The 25,594-nt window shown below is 43.8% G+C and overlaps 7 protein-coding genes across 7 annotated transcripts; 2 read left to right on the plus strand and 5 right to left on the minus strand. All coding sequences in view use genetic code 11, as the record gives it.

The window, feature by feature from the left end:
- Positions 1-345: 345 nt before the first annotated feature.
- EGR_03569 (cytochrome oxidase biogenesis protein (oxa1 mitochondrial)) lies at positions 346-1,737 on the minus strand (the record flags this gene model as incomplete). Its single annotated transcript, XM_024492818.1, has 4 exons — positions 346-537; positions 612-907; positions 1,029-1,176; positions 1,360-1,737. 4 exons carry the CDS (start codon positions 1,735-1,737, stop codon positions 346-348), a joined length of 1,014 nt encoding a protein of 337 aa, XP_024352701.1.
- A 921-nt stretch (positions 1,738-2,658) lies between these two features.
- EGR_03570 (hypothetical protein) lies at positions 2,659-5,112 on the plus strand (the record flags this gene model as incomplete). The annotated part of the gene is made up of 3 exons (XM_024492819.1): positions 2,659-2,787; positions 3,969-4,151; positions 4,876-5,112. The coding sequence occupies 3 exons, from the start codon at positions 2,659-2,661 to the stop codon at positions 5,110-5,112; spliced, it is 549 nt and encodes a 182-aa protein (XP_024352702.1).
- A 439-nt stretch (positions 5,113-5,551) lies between these two features.
- Positions 5,552-6,292, minus strand: EGR_03571 (FK506-binding protein 2; the record flags this gene model as incomplete). The annotated part of the gene is made up of 2 exons (XM_024492820.1): positions 5,552-5,702; positions 6,006-6,292. The coding sequence occupies 2 exons, from the start codon at positions 6,290-6,292 to the stop codon at positions 5,552-5,554; spliced, it is 438 nt and encodes a 145-aa protein (XP_024352703.1).
- Positions 6,293-11,121: 4,829 nt separating this feature from the next.
- Positions 11,122-14,116, minus strand: EGR_03572 (Zinc finger protein; the record flags this gene model as incomplete). Its single annotated transcript, XM_024492821.1, has 3 exons — positions 11,122-11,256; positions 11,336-12,427; positions 13,802-14,116. The coding sequence occupies 3 exons, from the start codon at positions 14,114-14,116 to the stop codon at positions 11,122-11,124; spliced, it is 1,542 nt and encodes a 513-aa protein (XP_024352704.1).
- Positions 14,117-16,158: 2,042 nt separating this feature from the next.
- EGR_03573 (hypothetical protein) lies at positions 16,159-17,558 on the minus strand (the record flags this gene model as incomplete). Its single annotated transcript, XM_024492822.1, has 2 exons — positions 16,159-16,322; positions 17,402-17,558. The coding sequence occupies 2 exons, from the start codon at positions 17,556-17,558 to the stop codon at positions 16,159-16,161; spliced, it is 321 nt and encodes a 106-aa protein (XP_024352705.1).
- A 748-nt stretch (positions 17,559-18,306) lies between these two features.
- On the minus strand, positions 18,307-20,777 carry EGR_03574 (NOP5 family protein; the record flags this gene model as incomplete). Its single annotated transcript, XM_024492823.1, has 6 exons — positions 18,307-18,678; positions 18,897-19,335; positions 19,435-19,688; positions 19,755-20,352; positions 20,424-20,704; positions 20,772-20,777. 6 exons carry the CDS (start codon positions 20,775-20,777, stop codon positions 18,307-18,309), a joined length of 1,950 nt encoding a protein of 649 aa, XP_024352706.1.
- A 563-nt stretch (positions 20,778-21,340) lies between these two features.
- Positions 21,341-24,659, plus strand: EGR_03575 (Ester hydrolase; the record flags this gene model as incomplete). The annotated part of the gene is made up of 9 exons (XM_024492824.1): positions 21,341-21,500; positions 21,540-21,638; positions 21,675-21,748; positions 21,786-21,887; positions 22,044-22,118; positions 22,714-22,800; positions 22,877-23,032; positions 23,998-24,111; positions 24,498-24,659. 9 exons carry the CDS (start codon positions 21,341-21,343, stop codon positions 24,657-24,659), a joined length of 1,029 nt encoding a protein of 342 aa, XP_024352707.1.
- Between the last annotated feature and the right edge of the window lie 935 nt (positions 24,660-25,594).

The following is a 25,594-nucleotide window of genomic DNA, read 5'->3' on the forward strand; positions in this document are numbered from 1 at the left end:
TTTTATAGCCCACGACATCAATGAAGTGTATCAACTCTTGTACACCTTCCTACGACAGTACTTGTGTGGGCGGTGCGCTGAATTTTAGCTCGCTTTGCTGGAGGGTTTATATTTTAAAGAATTTTGAACTCTAAACGTGGCTTGTCCCACATTGACCTAAAGCTGGATGTATTATTGCTGGGACCGTTCTAGCAGTGTTAAAGCAGGAAACGAAAAATCCTAAAAGTACTCCACACTGACAGGTGCATGATCTCACCAGACGAATGAGTAGACATTATAACAATCACAGTTTCACCGAAAGAAATATTCACTTCCTACTGTCTGTACAGATTCTAAGCCTGAAGGTTAGTCTCGGTTACTGATTCGCCGAAGGATGCGGTAGTGAGACTTGGCGACCCGCCAGAGAGCCAAGTAGGGGCGCTTGGCGTCTACGGGAGTTTTCGTGATGCCTAACAGGCCTCGGACCCGATTGCTGAGACAAAAAAGGTTTAGCACCAATTGGTGCGACGCCGACGTGCACCAGAAAATTACGAGAGCCTTGAGAATAATATACCGCGATCAGTGAATGGAATAATGGGTTGGTATAGGCGCGTCAAAAGATGTAAACTTACAGACGGCGCGAAAAAAGAAAAGAAGGAGATCAAAAGGGTGCCTAGATGACCCACTCTATGAGCAAATTTCAACTGCCAGGGCAGGCAAGTGGGCATCACAGTTGTGGCACAATCCTGAGCGGCGAGTTTGGGGTCGAGAGTCATTGTAGTAGTCGCTGTTTGTCCGTAGACACGTCTTATATGACTGATTTCAACGTTAAGTCCCGTTGCAAGGGTTGTCGCTGCGATGAGGCATAAAGATGTAGTTGGTGAGGTCAGTCCTTCCGATACAAATTCGGGGATCATCGGAGGCCAATCTGTCAGAAAATGCAATATATCCTTACCACTAGCCTGTGACTGAATACGTGCATAGTCAATACGAGGCCAGATTGGGCGGGTTATTTTCAAGTAAGAAACCAAAAATTTTCGATGGCTTACACAGAAAAGGGGTGATCTGATGTCCACAAGCGTTTCTTAACCCAAAAGTTACTGTCATCCAAACGGGTAACTGAATCATCCCGAAAAGAGCAGACTTCAAGGGGTGACATCTCAATTTCTGACAATATTGAGTAAAAGTCCGTTGAAACTTAATGAAAAATAAGACAGGTTAGTCATTGCTCTTAAGAATGTTTGGGACTCACATATTCTTTAATGGCTTCGTAGTAAAGAGGATTTCAACAATCATTTGTATTGATCAAGAATGGAAAGACAATAAAATCAACGGGGAAATAATGGTCATTATTAAACCCAGGATACCAATGCAAATTACCAGCGACCGCTGCAACCTGGCATCAATTTTTCCATCCTTCTGACGGATGGAATGGGCAGGATTCGACGTTTCCAGTGCGCTTTGGTGGTAGGCAGATATGACGAGAGCATGATTTCTTTCAGTGAAGGCATAAAGAGGACTGGCCAAGGCCGAACGGAGAATCACAGTTGAGACTATGATAGTCTTAGCATAAGAAGAAAAATGGCCAAAGTCATGACACATGCGCAAACCCTCGGCGACTGCTACCATGTGTGGTTGGAGGGGATTAAAGAATTCAGAGATAAAGTAAACAGCCGGACTGGACCATGAACGTGTCAACAGGAGGTTGCAGGGTTGGCGACAAAGAATGGTACGAAATATATTCACTCCGATGGACATCGATGAACAGAAATGACGGTTTCAGAATATAAGCAGGCAAAAAACGACAGTGCAAGGAACGCAAGATTTTTAAACTTGCTAATAGAAAAGGCGCTTAGTATATCGTTAACTTGAGCGAAGACCGTAGGAAAGTAGTAAGAGGTACTGGTTACGTTTTGCTGCAGGCAGAAGAGAATGTAGACACCCCAATTCCAAAAGAGTAATCGAGCATGGTTTCCGATATCGGGTTGAAAAGGCAAGGCTAATTTGCCAACCAAATAATCGCGAAACTACACAAAGCAGCATTGTGAATAGTTTTAAGTCGTCACAATATTTCCCACTGACAACAGCAATATGAATCCCTGACTAATTTTGTTAATAAATCAGTGAAGCAAATATGACTTTACCAGCATAACCAATTTGATATCGTTTTATGCCGTTTAAACCATGAAGTATTCGATAAAAATAAGAGACATTTCAAAGCGTCATAATGCATGGACTATATTTTAGCATACTTATTTACATCAGTTTTGGTTTAATGCATTACTTCACAAAAATTAAGTGTCATACAAGTTACCAATTCACACAATTAAAACTTTTTCACTAAACCTAGGGCTCTACCCCTAATTTACACAAGTCCACGTCGAATATATTAAGCGTTTTTAGAACAACAAGCTAAAAAGGTCTATAAGACTGTTAAATGCTTTTCATGGGATTTCCTCAAAGGAAAAATGAAAAATGCATGCAAGATGTTCAGTCCCTTATTTGAAACAAAATATTTACCCTCTAGAGTGCTTAGTTGAATTTCTTCTTTGTTAATGAAAGTGGTTTATTGGAGAATTGCTGCATGTTTACTCATAAATGCGAATCTTAAGGTCACGTATTTAACGTACCACTTTGCTTACATTTGTTACAGCGCCCTTTTGATATTCTTCAGCCAACATGAGTGAAAAGGGAAGGCTGACAAGAATGTATATGCCGTTTTATGCGGCATGTGGCTTTACGGCTACTGGATTCATTCTTTTCCTTTTCTCCTTCTCAAGCCCATACTGGCTTGAATCATACGATTATGTACATAGTTCATTCTTACATTTGGGGATTTGGTCTGCATGTTTTAACAAATTTATCCTTCCTGAAGTAATGTCATGCATTATTAAAGCATAAACTATAAAGGACTTTCATGCGAATGAACTTACTGGATGTTACTGGATGTATGACCGTTTCTTTTTCCAAATAGGTATATGGGAGTGGCTGAATCCGTATTGGCTCGTTGCCATCCAGACACTGGTTATTGTGGCTTTTATTGCTGAGTTAATCTCAATACTGGTTCTTATTCTTTATTTTTTGTTATATGGCCAGCCAGCAGCCGAATCTACGATTGTTTGTGGCCTACAGGTAGTAACGTTTTCCTGTGCTTTTCCTATCCACTCTGTTGACTTAACATTTAAGAAGCAGTCATTTTAAGTACTACCTTCTAGGGTTTTTAGAGCGCATTATAATTTTGCATTTTGTCTCTCACTATTTTACTTGTGGTGTAAAATCCCGTATATTTTAGCCTAAGGTACCGATGCTTTTTTACCTTCTAATTTTAGGTTACTTCCTCGCTCTTAATCTCTTTATAAACTAAGTCACATTTTACATGCATTAAAACATTTTTACCTAATCTAACATAGATATTTATTGGAGTGTTGCTATCGATATCTCTGGTTGTCTTCGGTGTAAATTCGCAGAACCGGCAATGGATGCAACGACCAGACCACATGTTTCTCTCGTGGTCTTTTGGATTTTTAATTTTAGCCACCATTGCTTCATTTATTTCCGCAGCGTTTTTGTGTTGCGTGAGCTATACGGACAGAGCTGCCCAGGTAAAGTATGATATTAACGGAACTTTTGCACACTGGTGGTTAACAAGTTTGGTATTTTGACTTATTGCAGGTGTTTATCTGCTTACTCAACACTGATTATACTATTCTTCTTCCCAATATTAACTAATCACGTGCTTTTCTTAAATTCTAATTATGGGGAGATGAGACTTGTCATCTATGTCCACAAATCTTGCCACAACTGTACTGACGTGTCGATAATAATAGCTGAGTTTATTTATTTAAATCGGATTTAATAATTCAGAAATGAGCCTTACAGAGCAACTCCGACCCGATTCGAAATTAATGATATTTTTTGGATTCGGCAAACTGTAGTGACAGATCTGGTGTTGTCACAGTTGCAATCACAAGTCCTTCTAATTGCTTTAGAGGGAAGTGGAACACTACGAAGCGGTTGAAGGCCAGTTTGGGGCGCGATCTGTAGCCGCTGGCACCTACTTGACCGGACGACAGCCCTCTACGCTATTCACTCGCAGCGTCTATGGCAATCAGCCTCGCATGGGCGGTGGTGTTGTTGTTAGCGTTCCAGCTCCTGGTGATGCACCGACCCAGGTAATTGACGTCCTCAGTGAAAGTAGCCTGCACTTATTAGTTTGTAGATTTGAAAACGGCTTCGTAGTTTCCGAACAGTTTAATTTGTTTTCTTAAGCAGTACAAATGTATGATCAATGAGATTTTTAGTTGTTTGGACGAATCAGGAGTTTTCTGTTGGAAACCTAAGCCTTCAGTTCGCTTTTTATGGGGTAAAGAGCTATTTCAACATCGAAATCCGAGTATATCTCTGGTTATTTAATAAAGAAAAGGATGGATATTTTGGCAGAAATGCAGGTACCTGTGTGGTTTGAGATCGCCTGCCTAAATGTTCACGTCTTTTTTTTGTTATATTTCAGCTAATTATCTCTCCTCCTAGATCAAGAAAAATCATTAGTAAAATCCAGTTTATATTTTCGTATGCCGTTTGGAAGTGCTGTTAGTATGTGGGTTAGAACAGGTTTTTTTGATATCTGATAAACTAATGCAACAGATTGGACGGATTGGTCGAAGAACATTTTACACAACCATAAACCACTCTTTCAGAGATCGTCGAAGTCTTCTTACATCTGCAATTTTAATCAATGTTGAGTCATGCGCACACCTAGCCACCAAAGCACAATTTTTGTAATTCCTACATAAAACCTCAACCAAATCACTGTAGTTTCATAATAATAATAATAAATGTCGCTATTTTAAAATTGAAGAGAAGGATTCGACCCAATGCGTTAATTCTTCCCCCTAGACTGTTGAAATTGGAACCGCAAACTTTTACTCGGGCAGTGGACCTACGGGCAGCCAGTTAAGTCCTCTCAGGGAAGATCCCTTGACAGATGACAGGACTCTTGGGGATCAAGGCAGTGGAACGTACGCCTCAAGTGAAAACACTGGCACGCACCAGCAGCTAGGTCGGGGACAGTATTCGAACAACGATACACCTACGCATTCACTGCTCTATGGTTATCACAGAGGTCAAGTCTAGAAGCATTTGCAAACTTATTTCCCAGAAATTGCCTGTTTCTTCCTTATGAAGATTTGTAAGAAAATGATTACCCATTCATATCGCTTTGCAACACCAAAGACTACAACCACTTATAAGAACAGGAAATTGAAATCTATTTGGTGTAATGGGATCTATGCACCACTACGCAAACTGTTCTATCGTTTTACCTGGGTAACGTTTTATTTCGGGTGGTACAACACTGTACCATTAATACCTAAACAGATTTTGGGAATGCCATGCAGCAACAGACAAAAATCATTGTTTGCAATCCTTCGGGGGTCCATATTCTGACATATTTAATAAGCATGCAAGATGACGATTCCAGGTAGATTGGATGAAATGGGAATTTACTTAGTCAACAATGTTCTTGGAGTACAATAAAGACTAGGCAATATGAATTGTTATACAAAGTTCAGAGTTAGAATTCATCATTTACTGACTTGATAATATGTGAGAGTTCAATGTCAAAGACCAGATCGGCGTTTTCTGGGACATCTGGGGGCCTTCCACCAGCACCATAGCCCATCGAACTGGGGACAAAAATCCGACGTTTTTCCTGTAGGCACATTCTAAAAAAATGCAGATTATACACAGCTGCAATGTGGTCAACTTGATTTTCGAAGTTAATGCAGAAATGACGAGAATGAATTTTTCAAAGATAAGTCTTAGCAGCCAAAAGACATTACGGGCTACTTCAAAAAGATGGGCTTGAGAATCCATGCGTGACAAGGCATTGCTATTTTACCATACATTTAAAACAAGCAAAAGCAGCTGAAAACATATAGTCTCAAGCAAGCACTAAAATTTGACGCTTAATTCCGACTACTTATTTGGAGATCTAAACGCCACAGACGTAGTTACAAAATTCTAACCCTAGTATGCCCTTGTTCCAGCCTGGAATAATCGCGTCAGTTCCAACTTTAAAAGAGAATGGAGGTTCTCCAACATTCGAAGCGAAAGTCCTGTTGTCCTTTAATAGCCTACCGGAGAAGGTAACAGACACCTCATCGCGTTTTTCAACGAAAAGATGACATTCGCTTTCCGAAGCAGAGCGGATGATACCTATGCTCAAGTCGGTAAGCTTCCTCGATTGATTAAGGCCGCTCACAGATATTACATAAAGTAGAAGTCTAACAATGTTGAAGACAGTACGGTACATTCAAGAAATGACCAACCAAACGTCAAGATTATGAGCAAGACTTAAGCATTCGACCTTCATAAAACCTATTAAAAGAATATTATATTTAGTTGGAATATTAATAACTTACATCTTTTAGCAAACCGTAAAATTTTTTAAAAAATTTAAAAGAAGTGCTTAGGTAAGGATGGGTTATTACTTTATTTTAAAACAGATCTCTGGTGAGGTTGAACCTGATGAAAAAGCAGTTAGGCCGTGATTGGCGTTAGAGATACATATAAGATTTGTTTTACACTTTAGAGATCGGAGTTTTCCCTAACGTCAATATTTGTCAAAAACCAGGGGCTGCAATTGTATCATTGCCAAAGAGAAGGGCTAAAGGCGATTGGAATGGCTTGAAGATCTTGTCAGCCAGAAAAAAATACATAAGTGAAAACTTCAGTTATATGATAAGTAAACATTCCAAGTATTTTACAGTCCCTCGTCCTTTTAAACTCTGTTTTCCTTATTCTCCTGATCAATTTTTCTAGTCGGCCATTACAGCGTATTCGGCACTCTGATGGATAACACTCATCACACAGAAGCGCCACATAAGCGTGCGAGTAAGAAGACATCAAACTGTTGCGTCAATGATCCCTCTTGGCAGCCCTGCTGGATTTAAGGTTTTGTTCTGCTTAGGAACTGGATTCAAAGAGGAAACTGCTAGCCATCTCGTATGCTTATCGCTAAAAGCACTGCCATTTAATGACGGATGGGGTTTAAAATAGTTTTTTGAAGCAGAATATGGGGTCTCTTCCTCCCTTCGACTGTTTTTACTTCAACGATGTACAGCCACATCTATCTATCTGGGTTCCACTTAGCTAGTAGAGAGGTGGAGGTGGTATCAAGCATTCACTTAATTGATACCCTAATTTAGGTACCTCAGACAGATCCGTTAAGAAAGTTGCAGGATTGTTTGCAACTAGCGCTGCTTCATTTGTTAGTAATATTCCAGCAGAATACAGAAATGGTGTATTAGCCGAAGGTAGATGTCATTTTAACCCTTCTGAGAGGGGTCTTCGGAGATTCTTCCATGCCTGACATCTGCATTCGTCTGTTACGTAATTGCTTAGAGTTCAGTGCTAAAAAAACAGGGTAGATAAACTTTAAAACCAAGCTCGTATGAAGTTGCTGCCATTGTAGCACACCAAATCTACCCTGAAGTGGGAGCAGGTCATGGGAATGTGGTGGAAGGTATACTTTCGACGTACAGAAGATTTGGTCTATCGTCATGGCCCGAAGACCACGACGCCAGGGAGAATTACAGTAGCGAATCCTTAAGTCCCCGCTAACCGAAGCGCCGATTCAAAAGGAAGATCGGTGTTATGCATATTTAATACAAACCGATTACTTTTCGGGTCTTTTTGTGGAGCCTATGTCGTACGACCCTAACAACATTATTATTATTTTACGTGAGTACAAACATCTTGAATGTGTAATTCACCCATCGAGAAGGGCCACACTTTTCCATATAAACACTTAGGTGTCTGCCACGTAAAGAATGGCACATCATGACGTCCTACTTAAAGTTATGTAGGGGAATCCCCAAATGTTTGCCCCCATTATTAGCTGCATAATGTCAATAGTATCTCTTCATCTTGTTGATGAAATTTACCTCCGTAGAGAACGATGTCGGCCTCAGGATATAAATTTTTTACTTTCACAGACGCAAATGTTAGCCTCGGAGACCTTTGTATTACTTCGTAGTCTTTCCAAAAGCCGTAACAAGCCAAAGTACTGCGAAGGGTATGTATTGTCAGCGTGCAGGCGGGCTGGAAGACTTCTAGCTTGGCCAGAAGTCCACGCTGCTGGGTAGACGCACGATCCTCGCAAAATCATCTGCCGGTGCAGTTAAACAAAGTGCAACGTGGCAACAACTTTGGGCATTGAATTTTATTGCTGTACCGCAATCTAGCGCCTTTTACGTATAGATTTGGAACACGGAACTTGGAGCTTGGTGCTCTTCGATCCACTCTCTTTCAAAAAGCTGTCACGTAAAATGATCCCCCTGTGCCTACACTTTGTCCTCGCTAGAATTGGTGTTTTTCTGTCAAATTTTTTACAGGTACAATTAACGTGACCCCTACCATCCATAAAGCTAGTTAAGGATCCGACTGCTACGCAATGCTATATTATTTTATAAAAATGAATCGCCTGATATCCTCGAGAAGGACAGGATTTTGCTACAAGCATACAGAAAAGCCGGTAGACTGTTGAATGTAGTGCGATGAACAGAGCCACCAAGATGGTGGCAGAAAAAATGTAGGTATTGAAAAGTTACGTGCATAATGAAACATGTATTGTTCCGTTGCTGAAATACCCCAATCCAAACCAGTGGTAGGTTCTGTAGGCATCACTGAGTGTGTTCAGTGACCGCATATGCCGATACCTGCGATTCAATTGTCAGTGGTAGGTAAACATGTAAGGAATTAATCCCAAAATTGCTGATTATTTGTTGAAATCTGCGTTTCGGCAATGCGGGTACTTCCGCTCGCTGGCTTGGCCTCTGGCCCATGCTGATAGCGGCAGCCCCCCTGCACACCAGCAGTACACCTTTCTCTATGACTTCTTCCGTCGTCAGGGAAGGCTTAGGTTTCTACTTCGATGTCAGCTGAAAGCGGACCTGATAATAGAGGATGGAAGAGGAGCATATGCTGTGGGTGGGAGAATCTAAATCAACCTCTGATTGAAATGTTGAAAATCACATCTACCCTCTGCAAATACACCAATTCCGCGTTCCCCAGAAACGCTGTCAACAAGTGGATCGACACTAACCATGGCCGTAAACCATCTTGAATAGTTGGTTAAGGAGCTGTCTACGGTACCTGTGCAGAGATGTCAATTACGTGAACATGCAATAATACTGGGTAGATACAGCTGGATGGCAATGAAGTGGGAACAAAGTGGCAAGGACGAAGAGCCACATCCATGAAAATACTTTAAAGCCCGCCCGTCATTAAATGACCCTACTTTTAGGTCGGTGCTCATGAAAATAGCGAGGGACATACGAGATAGCCAGCACACCCCCCTCTTCCACCAACACAATTTCCATACGGGTCAAAACTCCAGATCCAGTGGAATCGTCGAGAAGGACCAGTCGGGTTGTAATCAAATATCGCCTCAGTTTCACGCAATTTCAATGCCTGTCGCGCCTGGTTTGTGGGTGTTTTCTCTCATAGCACCGACTACTTTGCAATGGCCGACAAGAGAGGGTGACCATAGGGAGAGCCGGGGACCACATTCAAAGGAGGCGAGGGGAGTTCTATAACACTTTAGGTGTTTGTTTAACTCTTCATTTTCTTTTCGCGGGCACTTAAGGCTCTGACATTGTAATTCCGTTCGACGACATGGCCTCCTAGCCATGCATACCAAAATACACGTCTTTGGGCGTTTGTGAATTGGTGAAGTCGAAAGCTAGAATTACGACCTTCTCACATGTTGAAAAATGTGGTTTGAATTAATTTTTTGGACATTTTATTTTTACTCAATATATTATGCAAGACCTTTCCAATGTAGCATCACTAAAACGCTGACATCTTCCTCCAAATTTTCTTCTTCATGATTACTAAATTATTTCTTCTTGCTTTGCATCCTTGACTAATTTTCCACCGTGTCGTTCTCAAGGGCTTAAGGCTTACTCCACAATCCTTCGTCTCGTGACCGTGCGAACCCTCAATTATCAACTTCCTCAAGAGGTAGTCTCGCCCATCGACGGGGCGACGAATTAGTAAGGTCAAACCTGAATGCCTGAACACCACAGACGATTTGAAATGGCGCTCTTAAAGCAGCATTCTTTTCTAGTGTTTATCACAGCAATCAATCCCCCTCATAAAATCAGTGTTAGACTTAAGGTAACTATCTTCTCTCTTAGTATGACACCTTATTTTCATCTCCCAACTAAAAAGCAACGCTAAATCAGGCTTAATAATACCTGTGTCATAGAAATTACGTCTCCATGGTATGTAGACGAAATGCAACAATCTAAAATTCCATAAGACTAATCACAATCCACAAAAATTTGACCTTGCCTCACTTGGGCTGTTTAAGAGCAGTCCCCTGTTCTCGAATCCACATCCATATAATTGTGCATTGGGGACCCTGGTTTTACCCCTAGTACATCCACGGAACACCGGAGAGGCTTTCTGATCACTTCCAGTAGCCATAGTCAATCTTCAGCTGGAGGTGCTGTATGAGTACGTCATTCCAGGTGGCCCTTGTGCAGCGCCTAGACTCCGTGCCTGAGTTGCCGTGCGTGTCAATTCACGCATCTCCCTCACTTCCATCTGCCATGGTCCGGGCCACGTGCATGTGCATGGTCGGGATAGCAACCAGCCCTCCCTTCAGTGGCGCCTGAGGAGTGCGGGCGTTACCAGGACCCCGAAGGTTGCAATCTCTCAGGTCCGAAATCCCTTCCGCCTGCGTATGTGACTCAGCTCCCTTCCCTTAGCTGTGAGTTGGTCGAGACAGCGCCTCTCCACTCTCTCGGGTCCGTGACTTTCACCAATCAGCGACGATTCATTTCTAGAGACCAAAGACCGACTCACGTTTTCTCAGATTCAACTGTGTGCTCCGTCAGAAACACTCCCTCAGGGTGGAATACCAACTTCAGCATAACACAACCGTTGTAAACAAAAACAAGCATGTCTTAAACTTGAACCCAAAAACTCCGCATTAGGTTTCTCTCACAATAGCATCCTCCCCTAACGCCCCACCTAAAGGTGACAATCAACAACACAAATAGACTGCGAATCTGATCGGATAAAAACACATTTCAAAGACATATACACAAAAGGCGAACCACAGCAGGTGGTTCAAGATAACGTATTTCTGAGAAACTGAACGATGGAATCGTCAAATTCGCCTTTAACCTGAGTTTGGGAGATCGGCTGATAGTCTTGGCTCATCTCTCTCCTCTCCTCCTCCTCCTCTTCCACAAATTTTACTGCCTGAAATTGGGAAGAGGATGACCAATCATTTGACTATTTCAAGGCAACTGAAAGCCAAAAAAAAAAGACTCAAACTCACAGGTTCTAACACGGGTGGATCAGTCGGGATTGAGGTCCGCCGACTTCCATCAGATTTCCCGCCACCATGATCGTCAGCACCATAATCCTTATGGTCGTCGTTACTATCATGCTTTAGGGAATTTATCTGTACGAGGATCTGCGACGAGTTGGACGGCAGTGAAGCAAGTGGTTGCGAAGTCGGTTGTTGCGGTATGCAGCTCACAGACGAGGATGGCGCATTCTCCGAATAGTACATATGCAGTATGTCGTTCGCGGGTGGGGGATGGAAGATGATCATGCGGATTAGGGCTTCGTTCGGCAGATTTGCCACACTTCGTGCATTGAGGCATTTGCGCATGTGCTTTGCCACATCCCACTTCCACTTGGACCGGTAGTTGCAGAAGCAGCATCCAAACATCTTGTGACTTGAGTGATTCACTACATGAGCTTTCACCTCACTTTGCCATCGACCGACGTAAGGACAGATGTGACACGGCACCGGCGCCTCTTCCGACCGTTTTCGGTCGCTACTAGCAGCTATGGGGTCAGCTCTAGGTTCCGTTGAGCCGATGAGAACACTTCCAACAGCTCGCAACAGACTGCAGGTGCTTGACGAGACCGCATCAGTTGTTTGTACACTAGGCGGCTCCGCTTTGAGTGCATCCAGAGCGGATTGGATGAGGAGAGTAATGATCACGCGATCACGAAGAGGAGCAACCACATCCACCTCGGTCACTCGTTCCAAGGTAGCCTCGTTATCTCTCGGTCGGGCCATAGATAAGTCGAGCGGTTCCGACTGCTCGATTGAAGAGATGGGAATGTCGCTTCGTCGCCTCTTTATCAGCATCGCGGAGGGCGATTCTTGGGGCAGTCGGCGGAGCGAGGTACGCATCCTGTGCACCGGCGGAGATGGCCGAGGCACAGATGCAGAGGCACTTTTGGTGAGTCTAGAGTCGTTCTGTGAGTCGCTCTCGTTCGCCAACTTCATCCCCGTGCTACCGTCACTCGCGGTGTGCTTGTCTTTCCAGTGTTTGTTGAGGGACTTTTTGTGCTTGTATACGGCACAGCAAAGACGGCATGCGAACGTTACCAAACCGTCGCTGCTCTTGCGCTTTAAAATGACAAGGAAATTTAAGTATTATGGCAATGAGGAAGGAAATAAAACTCCCGTTCTATTATTTACACTATGCGGAGATAGGAGAGCCACACTTTTTTCCACAACAATCAGTAGCTTTATTGGTAATTGAGACCATCAGGAATTTCTCTTCCTCATCCCACATCGCTATTTGCAGGGCTTCGATCCGATTCGTGGTTTTGCCACATTAGGGTGGCACACTCACGAAGCTCTCGGATCAACAGTAGCATTAACGCAAAGCAGTTAAAGACATAATCATTGTAGACAGGTCCTGCCGGTAAAACGCCGATGTCTTAAACTGATATTCACCTCTCAATCACTAAAAATTAAACTAAAATTCAATCCCTGCAAATTTAGCGCTGATCCACAAAAGGAAAGTGAATAGAAATGGACGGACAAGGAGGGACCAAAGCAAGCGGGGAGGTGGAAGGGCACCACGAAAAATCGTACATGCGGGCGCTGCGTTGCCATCTGCTCACCACCAGCACAGCCACCACGATTCATAAAATTTGTTAACCATGAGGACGCCTTTGAGCAGGCAAATCCGACCCTCTGTGCTGCCTTCCCCGCCATCCCCCGCCCCTGGTCTCGGACCAATGCGCGATGCCGTCATGTAGGTCAACCTGTCCGGCCAACAACCCACTAACGCCGGTGTAGGTGAACTCACCGTCCGACACAAATCTCTATTTGCTGTGTGCAGGGCACGACTGTCCACGACACTTTGAAAACAAAAACTTGATTTTAGGCAGAAGAGTTAACGCCCCCCCCCCCTCTCCCGCCTCCAGGGCCAAATGAGAGACGGGCTAATGAGGAAACAAGTTGTGACCCGTTCACTTCCGATCAAGAGAGCAGACCGGGGCTGCGTGGGCACAGGTTTGTACATGAAAGCAGCAGTACGGTGTGGGGCCAAAGTGGACAGAGGATTATAGCGATCGCCGCTGGGCCAGAAGCACAGCCTTCAATGCAGCACATTGCCAGGGTAATGGAAGTTGGAATGCGGCACCTAGATTGCCAACCAGTTTTACGATTTCTGATAGCTAATGTACTGGAGAAAGAACACTGAAATTTGTTTAAAGATGGTGTGTTTAGAAAAAACCTCCTTTTTTACTTCTTGTAAAATAGGGAATTTTCCCAGAAGTTGGAAACTTTATCCTCTGAGGGAAATTTGCCAACTGTTACTCTAATTTACAGAACATAAAATCAAAATTACCTAAAATTTGTTGAATACAAACGTTTACTCCACCACAGCTGCTCTTCAATAGACATACTTCTGCTAAGGTTAAAAGAGATTTCACTAACTTGAAGAAACTTCTAAAAAATGCATAAATTAAAATAATGGTGCATTCAAACCTCTTGGTACTTCCAAGGCTCGACTGGACGTCTCAATTGGTATTGTAATTGGATGGTATAATTCGAGGCCGCGGGTTGGATTTGTTGTAAGCGTTTTGTGATTGGCTTGAAGGGAGTGGAAGTTGGCTGATTAGGCCATCCGCCAGGAGGAATATTCTCCTTGCCAACATCTGACAGAGGCTGCGGCGCCTTCATGTCCCTAGGGGAGCACAGCTCGTCGCTTATTTGGGTTATCTCACGGATCTGCAGCGGCACGGCACCTTCTTCCACTACGGCACTTTGATCCGCCCCAGACGGAAAGCGCACCTCAGACATGACGCAGGGAACTGACGCTGGCGCTTACGCAGATGGATTTTCGATGGGCGTGTGTGTGTGTGTGTGTGCCTCTGTGCGTTTTGGACGCTCCGCCAATGACGCTGAAAGCGCCGTGCGTGTTTACGTGCGGACGTGTGTGTGCATGCACGCATCCTGATAGCTGGCTCCAGGTTGAGCAGCTGCCTGAGCGCTACTTTGTTGCGGACGTGCGTATGTGTGTGTGCACGCACATGCACGCACGCATGCACTCGCGCGACTGCTGCGCTGGTGTTATCGATTTTTCGGTTGACGCGTCTGCCTCTGCAAAGCGCGGGGGAAGCCGGAGCGGGGGCGGGACGGAGAGGAAGGCGGGATGCGTCATCCTCCGGGAGCCGCGGCCAATGCTACTCTGAGTGCGTGCTTGCGGCGCCCCGCGCGTCCAGCTCGAATAAAATGCTCTTTGTCGAGGCAATCAGTAATGGTAGCATATGTCCGCATTTTTGGCAGTCAGTCTGGTAATTTTACTTTGTGAATTTGAGGCAAAAAAGTGAAAAGGAAGGAAAATTTGCCGCAGATCAATTATTATTGCTTATAAGTGTTACCAAGGAAACATTTAAGGAGTTTTTATTACGGCTTTACAACTTTGTTGGAACCTAATTCAACTTTTCGCCATGAATGCAGTGATTTCACCTCCAAAAGTTGACAATGAGATTTTGAGATGTAAAAAATCCGGAACGCGTTTGCTGTATCCTTATCCCACTGGATTTGTTCTTCCCAAGTACACAGTTCCCTTTTCATATAGACGCTGTGAAAAGTCTCTTTTAATGTCAAGGCTGCAGCTCCCCGATTCCTTCCCTGAAGCTGGAAGGGGCCATGCACTAGGACAGAAAGTGGATTGCCGACGCGACGAAGAGCTGGGAGCTGCTGACAGAAAGATACTAGCCAACCTTTAAGAGTCCTCGGCGCTCCCTTCGGTTAACCTCCCGAGTCGGCCATCATAACGTAGTCGGTGCTGTAAAAAAAATGTCGACGAACCAAGCGCGCCAGTCATCGAATTTGCCTTCAACTGAGAAAACATCCAACCGCAATTGGCAATTCCATCGGATCTGGGGTTTTGTCCTGGTTAAAGGGGGTATTAGGGGCTGGGACAATACACAGGTCATCACTTTTTTCCATTGCCTGTCGTAAGAACACTGGCCTAAGAGTAGGGGAATCTAATGACGAACGGGGTTTCAAATATTTGCGTGGGGTAAGGTCTAGCGCCTGTTCCTCCTTGCCATTCTGTCCTCACTTCGGCGCTGCCCAGCCACATCTTACGGGGTTCTATTCAGCTGGCAGAGAGATGAAGGTGGTATCGCGTGTTCACTTAGTTGACATCTTTATGCAGGTGCCGTAGACAACTTCTTAACGGCCTTGTCCAGGTGGTTACGGTTAGAGTCGCTTTAATTGTTAACAGTGCTCCTACAGAACACGGGACCGAGGTAGTTACCGAGGTTAGACGTTATTATTAACCCTTATGTTAGGGGTCCACACAGCTTCTTCCATCCGCACCGTATCCCCATCTTCCGTCAAGGTAGGTTTGGCAATTAGTAATAGAAACTAGGGTAGATGGTCTTTAGGACCGCGTTGGCTTTCCAACACCACCAATGTAGCGTCGCGAGCCTTTCCTGAAGATAAAAGAATTAGTAATTGGGGAGTAGAATATGTATTACTGACGTAGAGAGGGGTGGGGTGGGCGGACCCCTGAAACTCGCGTAGCAGGAATTCCACCCGGACCAATTTAGTAAAGTTTGCCTTTCTTAATCCACTTCAGAACCTTGATATGCTGGCTTTTGTAGTAATTCACTTCTGCAAATGTTTTGCAGTGGTTGCGTGACAGACCTCATGAACGTGTGCAAGACGGGACTGGCAAATTACATTGGGTATTGGAACCACCTGCACCGGAGTTCCGATTTGCGTCTGCGATAACACAACAGACCGCCCCTCCCCTTCTCCACTACGGGATGAAGATAATGCGCTGCCAGGACAAATACATTCGATACCTGATATACAGGTTCTGTCCTTCAGGACCACGCTGCCACAGTTTGAGTATTTATTGCAACACAATGGTGAAAAGCTGGGAGGGTTTCCTTTAACAACTTGAATGTGATCATATAACTGTGTGGTGACATCAGTGGCGTTCTGCCAGAACATGAATTCGGAAGCACCATATTATGAATGCAACCCACTAAAACCAGTAAAACATCACAGACCCTTAAGCTTTCCATTCAATTGAAATAAGCGAGTCAAGATCGGGACCACTCGACTGCACTTTTCAGCCATTGAAGGGCAGGACTTGGTTTGATAACCCTGCAGATGTGGTGTCTAGGCTCCAGTTTGTGTTTGAATTAAATTCTCTCGGGGCGGTGAATGCAGGAGTTGCTTGCTTTCTCACTCGTCAGTACTTCCAGCGCTGCCAATTCCGACTAACTTCACTCCACTTGAAGCAGTCAGGTCACAATAAACGAAACTCCCTTCTAATCTACTTAGAGAGACTACCCAGTTTCCACCAAAAGATTCCCTCTGTGTACCGTTACCTTAGTAACACACAGATGCAATACAAATAACCTGAAACTATTACAACATCTCAACAATTAACTCATTCCAAGCCAACGAAACTTTAGTACAAATCGCAGAGGACTGTCAACCTCTCATTGCAGGAAGTTGTGGTCATGAAGCCACTTTTAAGGCGTTTGACACAGCGGTTGTCTTTTTTGGAGAAGATATCACAGTCCCACTTCCTAAAGGGATTGCAAATGATTGCGAGAAAGGCTCACCAACCAACCCATAGGTGACAGGATCACCATCATTGAAAAACGCGGAGCCCACTACCCGCGTGAGGAGGTAGATAGGCTCATCGACGAGTGATTTTAGGGCATTCTAATGAGTGGGTAAATTCAACAACATGATGCCTCACATACGTTTTCAGCTTCGTTTTTCAAGTAGACCATCTTCGTGTTCAGTGAATTGCAAAGTGCCGCGCCCTCCGCATAGGTCAGTTTGGTGTAGCTCTTAAAGTAGCAGAGGTCGACGCACTTGACCTCTAAACAACGTGATGGAGACAAGCGGAGTGAGTGCTCGACTTACCACCTACACCAGTGTGCAACGTCGATGGGGTTGTGAAGGCCTTCCACACGGAGGAGCACTGTCCCAACCCCAGGGTTGGCGGAACGGTGTTCAAGTAGATCAGTAGTATAATCAATTTCATAATGTCAGGTGGCATATGTCAAACATCTGCCAAGACGTTTGTCAGTTTCAAATTCAAACCCTCTAATTGATCAAAATCGACTGCGTGAAAGATGACAGCGGACATTCTGTTTGTCAATGACCGAGGTTCTTGCTGACCCGATGTCATTTTAATTGACAGGTACATTTCATTTTTTGTCTTAATCTTATAAACATCAATTTGATTAATACTACCCATGTCTGAAACAATTGCTACGCGTGGAGACTACCACCGTTAGATGATTCGTCCGAAATATGAACCGTACACAGAATTTTCCTGTTTAAACTTTTAGAATGAGGCAAACTTTATCGTGGACCTCGTGCCCCTCCCTGAAGATTCTATGAGACGTGTGAATCTGGGTAGGCCTCAAGCACAAACATACAAAATAGCTGTTAGTCAAGAGAAATGATGTAAACGGAATGCCATGTCATACAACCCAAGTGGTGATCGCCATCCATGGAGAGCTCCCGCATTTAGGCGTACAACAAAACAAGTATCGTACAGTGACACTATATAGTAACATAGATCCAAACGTAAGCTCCTGAGGAAAACTAGCAACTCCTCGTCTGTTTCCAACAAAAAGGGAAATAAACGAAGTTTTGTGCTGCCATCTATGCACTCATTCAAACGCAATTTATTTATTAGGTAAAGTTTTTTTCCACCACTCGTCGCACCTTCGTGATTCTTCATGAATGACCGCGCGCCTAGCAGAAGCTTTCCGGGTTATTTCACTCGGGACGAGAGCACCGTCAAAGCAGGCAGCTTAAGTGAACAATTTATTTTACTTATTATCAATAGTAGAACAGTGAAATCCAATGGGCTTTTAAGGTCGCACATCCGTGAGGCCCAAAACGACACCAAAAAATAATGCACCATCAGACAAAATGAGGAATAAGTTATCATCCCAATTAACCTTATTTACAAACCAGATTGAAGTGGAGTTTCTTCAAGACTCTATGGATAGAGTCGAATGCGTGGAGGATCGAAGGACACGCATGGTGGTCGGTTTCGGTGTTATCCGTTTTCTTGCAGAATTCGTCTTCGATGTCACCTTGGCGCGTTTCGTAGGTGTCGCTGCTGGCGTCGTGTTGTCTGCGCCTCGTTTCAGCGGCATTATGGTCACCTCATTTTTGGGGGTGTCATCACTAATCTCCCCACCCTTTTCCTCATCCGATTGATCGCCTTGAGTGGCATCTACGGGCGCCTTTCCTCCATCCAATTCGGGATTTTGAACAGGAGCACCATTAACGGTCATTTTGCGTCTAAGCCAAGCCTTCCGCTTCGCCTTCCGGTACCTTTTTCGGCTTGCTCGTTGTTTCTACATAAATAAAATAACTTTAACAAGAGTAGCACTAAATTCTTTTGTAAGATTTGTCCAACGCACAACAAATGCCCTCGTTATATTGAACATTTTCGTGCTCGGTTTCATGAAGGTGGTGGGCATTTAATACACTCTAGTTTAATTGGGTTAAATACCGCTTACAAGTGACATACTGTGCAGACTGGATAACATTGATTTTGAATTAACAAACCCACCTCCAGCTCCTGCATAGTCCTCTCCAGATGCACACCGTTCGCCTCCGCCCACACACGCAGTTGTCGCTTAGTCTCCTGGCCTAGGGCAACACCATATTTACCAGAGTCCAAATTTTGCGAAGCGACAGCGCTTTTCGACTCGACTGTAGTAGTGTCAACAAAGGGATTCATTCTACGGTAACAGTCAGCTCTCGCGGCCAAAGTCGACTTGGCCGCGAGCAAACGAGCAACTCGACGCCGAACCACCATATCGCGCAGCCGACCGCCACTCATCTCAACAATGCTTTTAGTTAAGGAGGATATTGCTGGATCACTCTTCCTCTCCTCTTCGTTTTTTTTCTCGGATTTCTCTTCGGCATTAACATTACCCTCTGCTGAGGCCTGAGTTAGTGTGCGTCCCAGAAGACCGGCGGCAGTGGCGACCACGGCACCGCTTCGCCTGTATCCAAAGAGGAGTTAAGATTTAGTTCGCAGCCATTTGCCGTCTATTTCGACCATAATAAATCCCGTAAGTAAAACGTCAATTAACAGAACCTACTGGAAGAGAGACTTCGAGGCACCCAAAGAGTTGATTCGAGAACTGGGCATTTTGGCAAGTCTGTCGAGATTGACTGCATGTGAAAGGAGTCGAGCAGCAACAATCGCGGGCGAAACACGATCACTGACCTTTCGAACCCGCTCCAAGGACGCGCTATCCCCTATTTCGGGTAGTGCTTGGTCCATTAATGCGGTTAAATTCGGTACCAGTGCCCGAACGCGGTGCTCCAGCATTTCATAGCAGTGCGTCCTGGACTACAAGAATGAATTAATTCACAGCTGGCATTAGATTTAAGGAGTGATAGCATCACTGTTACATACCTCGAGTAATTTGAGAAAAAAATGCCCATACTGTTGCAACGTCTTGACATCATCAGGAGACATATCCTGACCAGTAGAAGTTTTCGCAAGTTCAATGACGGTTTCAGCCAATTTCTGATTACCACCCAACCACCCTATTAGCTGTTCCTTCTGCCGAACCAGCTGATCTCTCAGAGGAGCACGTGTGACAATAGAAGCAAGTGCAAAGTCATCCATTCCGGGCAATCCGCCGCCGCGACACACTTCCGGGAAGTGGAGACCATAAGAGACGCGTAAATGTTTCATCGATTTGGCAAGACTTGCGTCCATACTATCAAGAAGGTCAAGAGATCGCACCACTCCTGTGTCGGCGAGATGTTGGATAAGATCCAACTGCAGTCGAGCACGTGATAGAGCCACGACTAATTGAGCACGCTTTTCGGCCATTCGTGCGGGGACGGTCTCTTGCTCAGATGTAGTAGGTTTTTTAGCCGCGGAAATGGATGCTCCTGGCTGCACAATTAGAGAACGCAAAAGCCGGGAGGAGTTGGCTCGAATAACCCGCAACAACTCGCGGATGGAAGCGTCCCAAATACACTCGAAGCCAATATCGAGCTGCCTACAAGAGGAGATGGGTAATGCATAGTAATATGAATAGTCAGTGAAAGAAGTTTGTTAACTGCAGCTTACAAAATGCCTTCACCTAGTGCCTGATCAGCAACGCCAAGAACAGCATCTTTGACTGGCAGATTTTGCCTCAGAAAGCCAGATAAAAGAGGCGAAACTCGGCCTTCACTGATATTTTGCACATTTTCCATGGCTTCTGGAAGGGAGTTGAAGGGGACAAATGCAATTGGCTTCAAGAATGAATTAACATGTGCGGTGAAGGTCTTGGTAATTTCGTCAAACTCTCTCACCAGAAAGAGACTATAGCCAGATACATTTTCGAAAAGAACGTAATGTTGGATGGTCTGAAAGAGAAACAAAAATGAGGTAAGTTCATAACAAGGGAAAAAACGAGTCAGCCCAACAACTTACAGCCATCCGATGACACGACCGCCCCCTACTCACACGCCTCTTGTTCACCTAACGCGCTTATTAAGGTTGTTGAAATAAAGCAGTGCAGTTTTAGAAATTAAACAAGCAGTAAGACCTTTTTGAGCGTATTATGATTTTAATTGCCCTAAAAAATTTAGGCGCTTGCAACCAGTAAATAAGTTTTGCAATTTGATGGCTGCATTACAAGCTTTTGTTTTATTATAACCGAATTACCATGGTTCTTACGTTTATAAAAAAATAATTATTACATTAAGATTTAAAGGCAAAGATGGCTTTAGATTTAGCAAAGTTTTTTGATCAAATACTAGCTGAGATAAAAGGCGTATTTTTAACCTGAAAATTTCATAAATCAAATTCGATTTAAATAATATGATCTTTGCTGCAGTGAAGGGTAATTCGATTTATTTTGAATCCTTCAACAGTTACATTAGTGGTATAATAATTGTTGCAAAATGAAAATGCTCACATTCTGTTTTGTTGCAATGTGCATAAATTACATAGAATCATAAATTATTCAATTAATCAAAATAAACCATGTGACCTAACTAATGACTAGGGCGGTTGTTTATAACCTTTACTTCAGGAGCGGCAACGTTAACAGATCTTTGACGATCGCCGAAACCAGCCCTGTGGTTATCGCGCCTATGGAGTCGTTTAGTGCTTCAAATCATAATGCTTATGATGTACAGGAGGAGGAATTAGCAGAAGGTACTTGGGTTTCGTAACGATTGGCATTTATTCCCGTAGTTCTACGTGAGGGACTGAAAGATTGCTTTAGATCCGTTAAGGTTAATGTTGTCCCTTGTCCGGATCTTACAGCGTCCCCCTTTGGGCTTTTGCGTCCAGGTTATTACCATTCAGGTTTTAATTGGAAGTCCTTAGGTCTTGCCGGTAAAAGTGTTGTATGCGACGTGGGCAGCATGACCTACCTTCTTCCTGTTGCAAACACATCTAAGGTACTGTGCTTCTGTTGTTTTCTTTTCCATATTCTAGAGATACTCGTTTGGTCAAGTTATTGAATCGTCGGGAGTCTGTGGAGGTCAGCTGCTTGGCGCCGGTGGCGGCCCTTTTTTCACCCACGGCAAAAGTTGCGAGGTGTGTAGTGGCCGCCTAGATTGTTGTCATTGATGTCATTATATCTTGTGCTTCTGTAAAAGTTTGCCTAATATTGCTCTACAAAAGCTTGGTCTTTGGCAGTGCAACGTTTTTTTCTGGTTTATGGGACACTTTTTTTTCTTATCGTTTCTTCAGATGGCTGCAAGTCTTCAATTCGCGAATGGCAAAATTGCATCTAATTCCACTCTCCACGGTGTTTATGATGAGCAGGTAGGTGTCTACCACAAATAATGTAAAGAATCTCAAATAGTTGTATTTACAAATCGTAATAAGAACCTTTGTCACCTAATCTGTGTTTCGGAAGTCTGTCGTTATGTCAATTTAGTCGTAATATTACATGTTTCCGCAATGTTTGCTCGTTATGATTTTCATTGCTTAGCATACTAGTGTTATGTGGCTCCATTTCTAAAAACTGTTTACTTGCTTTAAAATACTCGAAATATGATCCGTTCTTCTTAAAAACCGTTGAGTCTTGGATACTAGTGTGCATGAAGTTTTCCCTTGAGTCGCTTTTACTGCAGTGCATTACCGTAAGATATCAGGAAATGTTTTTTTGTATTCGAGGGACTTCTAATAAAATCGCATTGTAGGTACACCAATATGTGGGGAAATGTCCATTTTATCCGCCTCAACTATGGGGGCTCATCATGTGCGTGGCCTGTTTGGCATGACCTGACCCCTCTACTTTGCCTCCGTCTTATTCTTTGCACTTTAATCAACCAAATTGCTCTTGTTGGTTCAATATATATCAAAACTCCATTTGCTGTAGGCAGGCAGTGAAGGCTCAACCTTCTATTTCTTTCAGACCGGAACCCCCCAGGTAATCAACGCCACTGACAACAACTTTGGTCTCGTGGGTCAACTCCTCTCATCCGAGGGTCTACCTGGATCGGTAATAGCTCGTACACGCATCATTCCCTCTCCGGACCCCCTACCTCTCACTTTCTCCCTCCGATTTTTGGTACCAGGTGGTCGAAGTTGATGTGGCGGGCAGACTGAAGGAGGGTTCTGTCTACGTATTCTTGCGAGAGGTGCTCACAGCTGCCTACGGGAAGCTAGACAAGCCGGTTGCTCTTGGTGGAGTTTTTGTGCTCACCGACAGTAAAGCTCGTTTCCATGTTCTTGTGAGTATGCACTGGCTGCATCATATGAAGATATCACCGTCGATGATTTTGTCGAGGCAGTCTTTATTAAAGTTTTCTGCCTGTTCTATGAATGCAAATTTCCTACATGGTATTCCAACCATTACCTTAACTTGAACTTGATCCATATCCTTTTCTGTATACTTTGCTTTTGAGTTTCATGTCGAAAGAAGATGGATAGTCATTAGTGTGAACTGAATAGTTTTCCTCTAGTTTCACGATTGAAGAGGGTTAGAACTTCAGCAACGCTCTTCACAGATGAGTGGAAGATTGGAAATGGGCGTTGCCGAAGAGATTTGGAGCATTATCCGGCATTGACACTTAGCAGTGATGGCTTTGTTCGATGGTCTATTCTGTCAACTTCAAACTAATGCCCCTCTGGGAATTTTTGGAGCCACAGTCGATTCCTTCAGACAGTCATATTACAATGCTTATTCCACGAGTCACTTAATCTCTATTTTATAGAATGTACATGCGTCAGTGACGGTCCTCTTGTTAGTCAATAATGGCTTTCATACGGTTTTCTGGATCGGCTTAATTTTAGGCACGTTTTTCCGTTTTTCATTCTTCATCCATGTACAGCTTTTCGAAAGATACGCCTTTCATGTCTGATTTTTATTTACGTTTATAAATGCACACTGAACCACCTCGAATCGAGGCATACGTTCAGATCTTAGAGAGACGCTATAGTGTCGATGAATGATTCAGTAAGGCTTTTGTTTATCCCATTTAGTGTCACCTGAAATGACCAGATGTCATCAGATAATTAAAGTTTTCATCTAAGTCTGGAAATTCCCACACCAAACCACACTTAGGATTGTATTTTGAATAATCCCTCCTTTTGTCTTTGCGGCAAGTAAATTGGGGATGCATTGCAAAAGTCTGCCTTCGTAAAGTCATTGTATGTGGGCGGACACTTACGAGCCCTCTCTCTTATTAATCAGCAGCCGAATTTTCCCCCTTACCCCGTCGACACGCCGGCGAGGAGGGCAGAGTTCATCAAGATTTTTGAAATGGATCCCCCCGTCTTGGGTATGGGAACTCTCGTATCCCACGATCCCGTAAGTCATCCTTCTTAAATTATTACGCAGTGAGGCCACAAACTGCTTAGTGTTCAAGTATGCCTTCATATCTGCTCCCTATGTACAGGTTTCTACCGCATCTTTGGAAATAATGTGTTGATTTAATTGACAAACATACTTACTACAGTCTTTTTCCCTAGAAAATGCTAAGTTTATACTTTCTAAGGCATAAATACGTTGCAAGCCGCATTGTTATTAATGTAAAGAACAAAATGATGGATATAATCTTGCTTTTGGGTAGCAAAAGGTCAAGGGAACCTAAGGCCCACGCTCAGTTTAGAAGAGCGATTTCCAGACAGTTTGGGTAGGAATTGCTTTTGCACTGTACGTACCACTACATTTATTTTGTTGCGCATTCATTTCAGTACGGAATCGATCTGAAATTGGAGCACTTCCATTGCTACAACGAGGCGAAAACTTTGGCTGGTCACTTTTATTGGGATACGGATCCAGAAAAGGCACACTATCGCTTATACTTGACAGTGGCCAAGAGTTTGCTACGCATTGACCCCAAGGAAAAGGCGTAATCGCTGAACTAATCACACCTTACTCCAGGAATCGTTGGAACATTTTTGGGATAATGTTTGCTTTGAACCCATGCTTCTCAACCCTAGCGCTTTCATGTAGTCAGTTGATTGATGCGAATTTGATTGCAAGACGTGGAGGCAAAATCAGTTTGAATGGAATTGGTCAAGTCATTAAAGTTAAAATGATCAAAATTGACTGTCTGGGGGAGAGGGGCAGGAGAAAGGTGACGCGCGACGGTTGTGTGAACTTGAAAGCTGCCAGTACGTCTCAAGTTGAAGAGGACTGTTGTCCGCGAACGGGAAATGGTGCATCGTTGACACTTTTGGAGATGCCTTGTAGCACTTTTTAAAGATTTTGGTACAATTCAACAGCCTAGACCTTTCAGATTCATAACGAATTTGTATCAATAAAACTGGTACGTTACAAAAAGTTATCATGCATATGCCTAGAGCCTGTATTCATGCTGATGCCCGGTTTTTCACAAATATATATGTCTGTGCGGAAGTGAAAGTGGTCAACGCTAGTTTATTAATCTTGCTAGTCTATGAAGAAGCATGGTGGGGTAGTTTGATGCTCCGCTTTGGAGCACTTGACTGTGTAGGCTTTTCAGTATCCTCCGGATTTTTCTCGGGTACCCTCGACTGGCTCTGAGTGCAGTAATCTCTTGATTATTCTCGAGGTTAGGTTCCAGAACCCACTGCGTGGTCGCAGCAATTGTGCATGATCGGTTTGAGTCACCCAGAGGATGCTTTGTTCTGGAATTTGATTTCTGAATATGATTCAGATCATGCTCATGCAAGAGGTAATGGGTCATGACATTGATCTTAGAAGTTAGCAGGAGTTTCGCGAATCCCAAAAAGGGAATGCAGGGGAGTATTACTGTAAACAGATGCCAGTTGTAATGGTTTTAGTCCTCAGGAGGTGATCATTTCTC

The sequence above is a fragment of the Echinococcus granulosus genome, assembly GCF_000524195.1.
Source record: "Echinococcus granulosus chromosome Unknown EG_S00019, whole genome shotgun sequence".
In the NCBI taxonomy this organism is placed as follows: Eukaryota; Metazoa; Platyhelminthes; class Cestoda; order Cyclophyllidea; family Taeniidae; genus Echinococcus; species Echinococcus granulosus.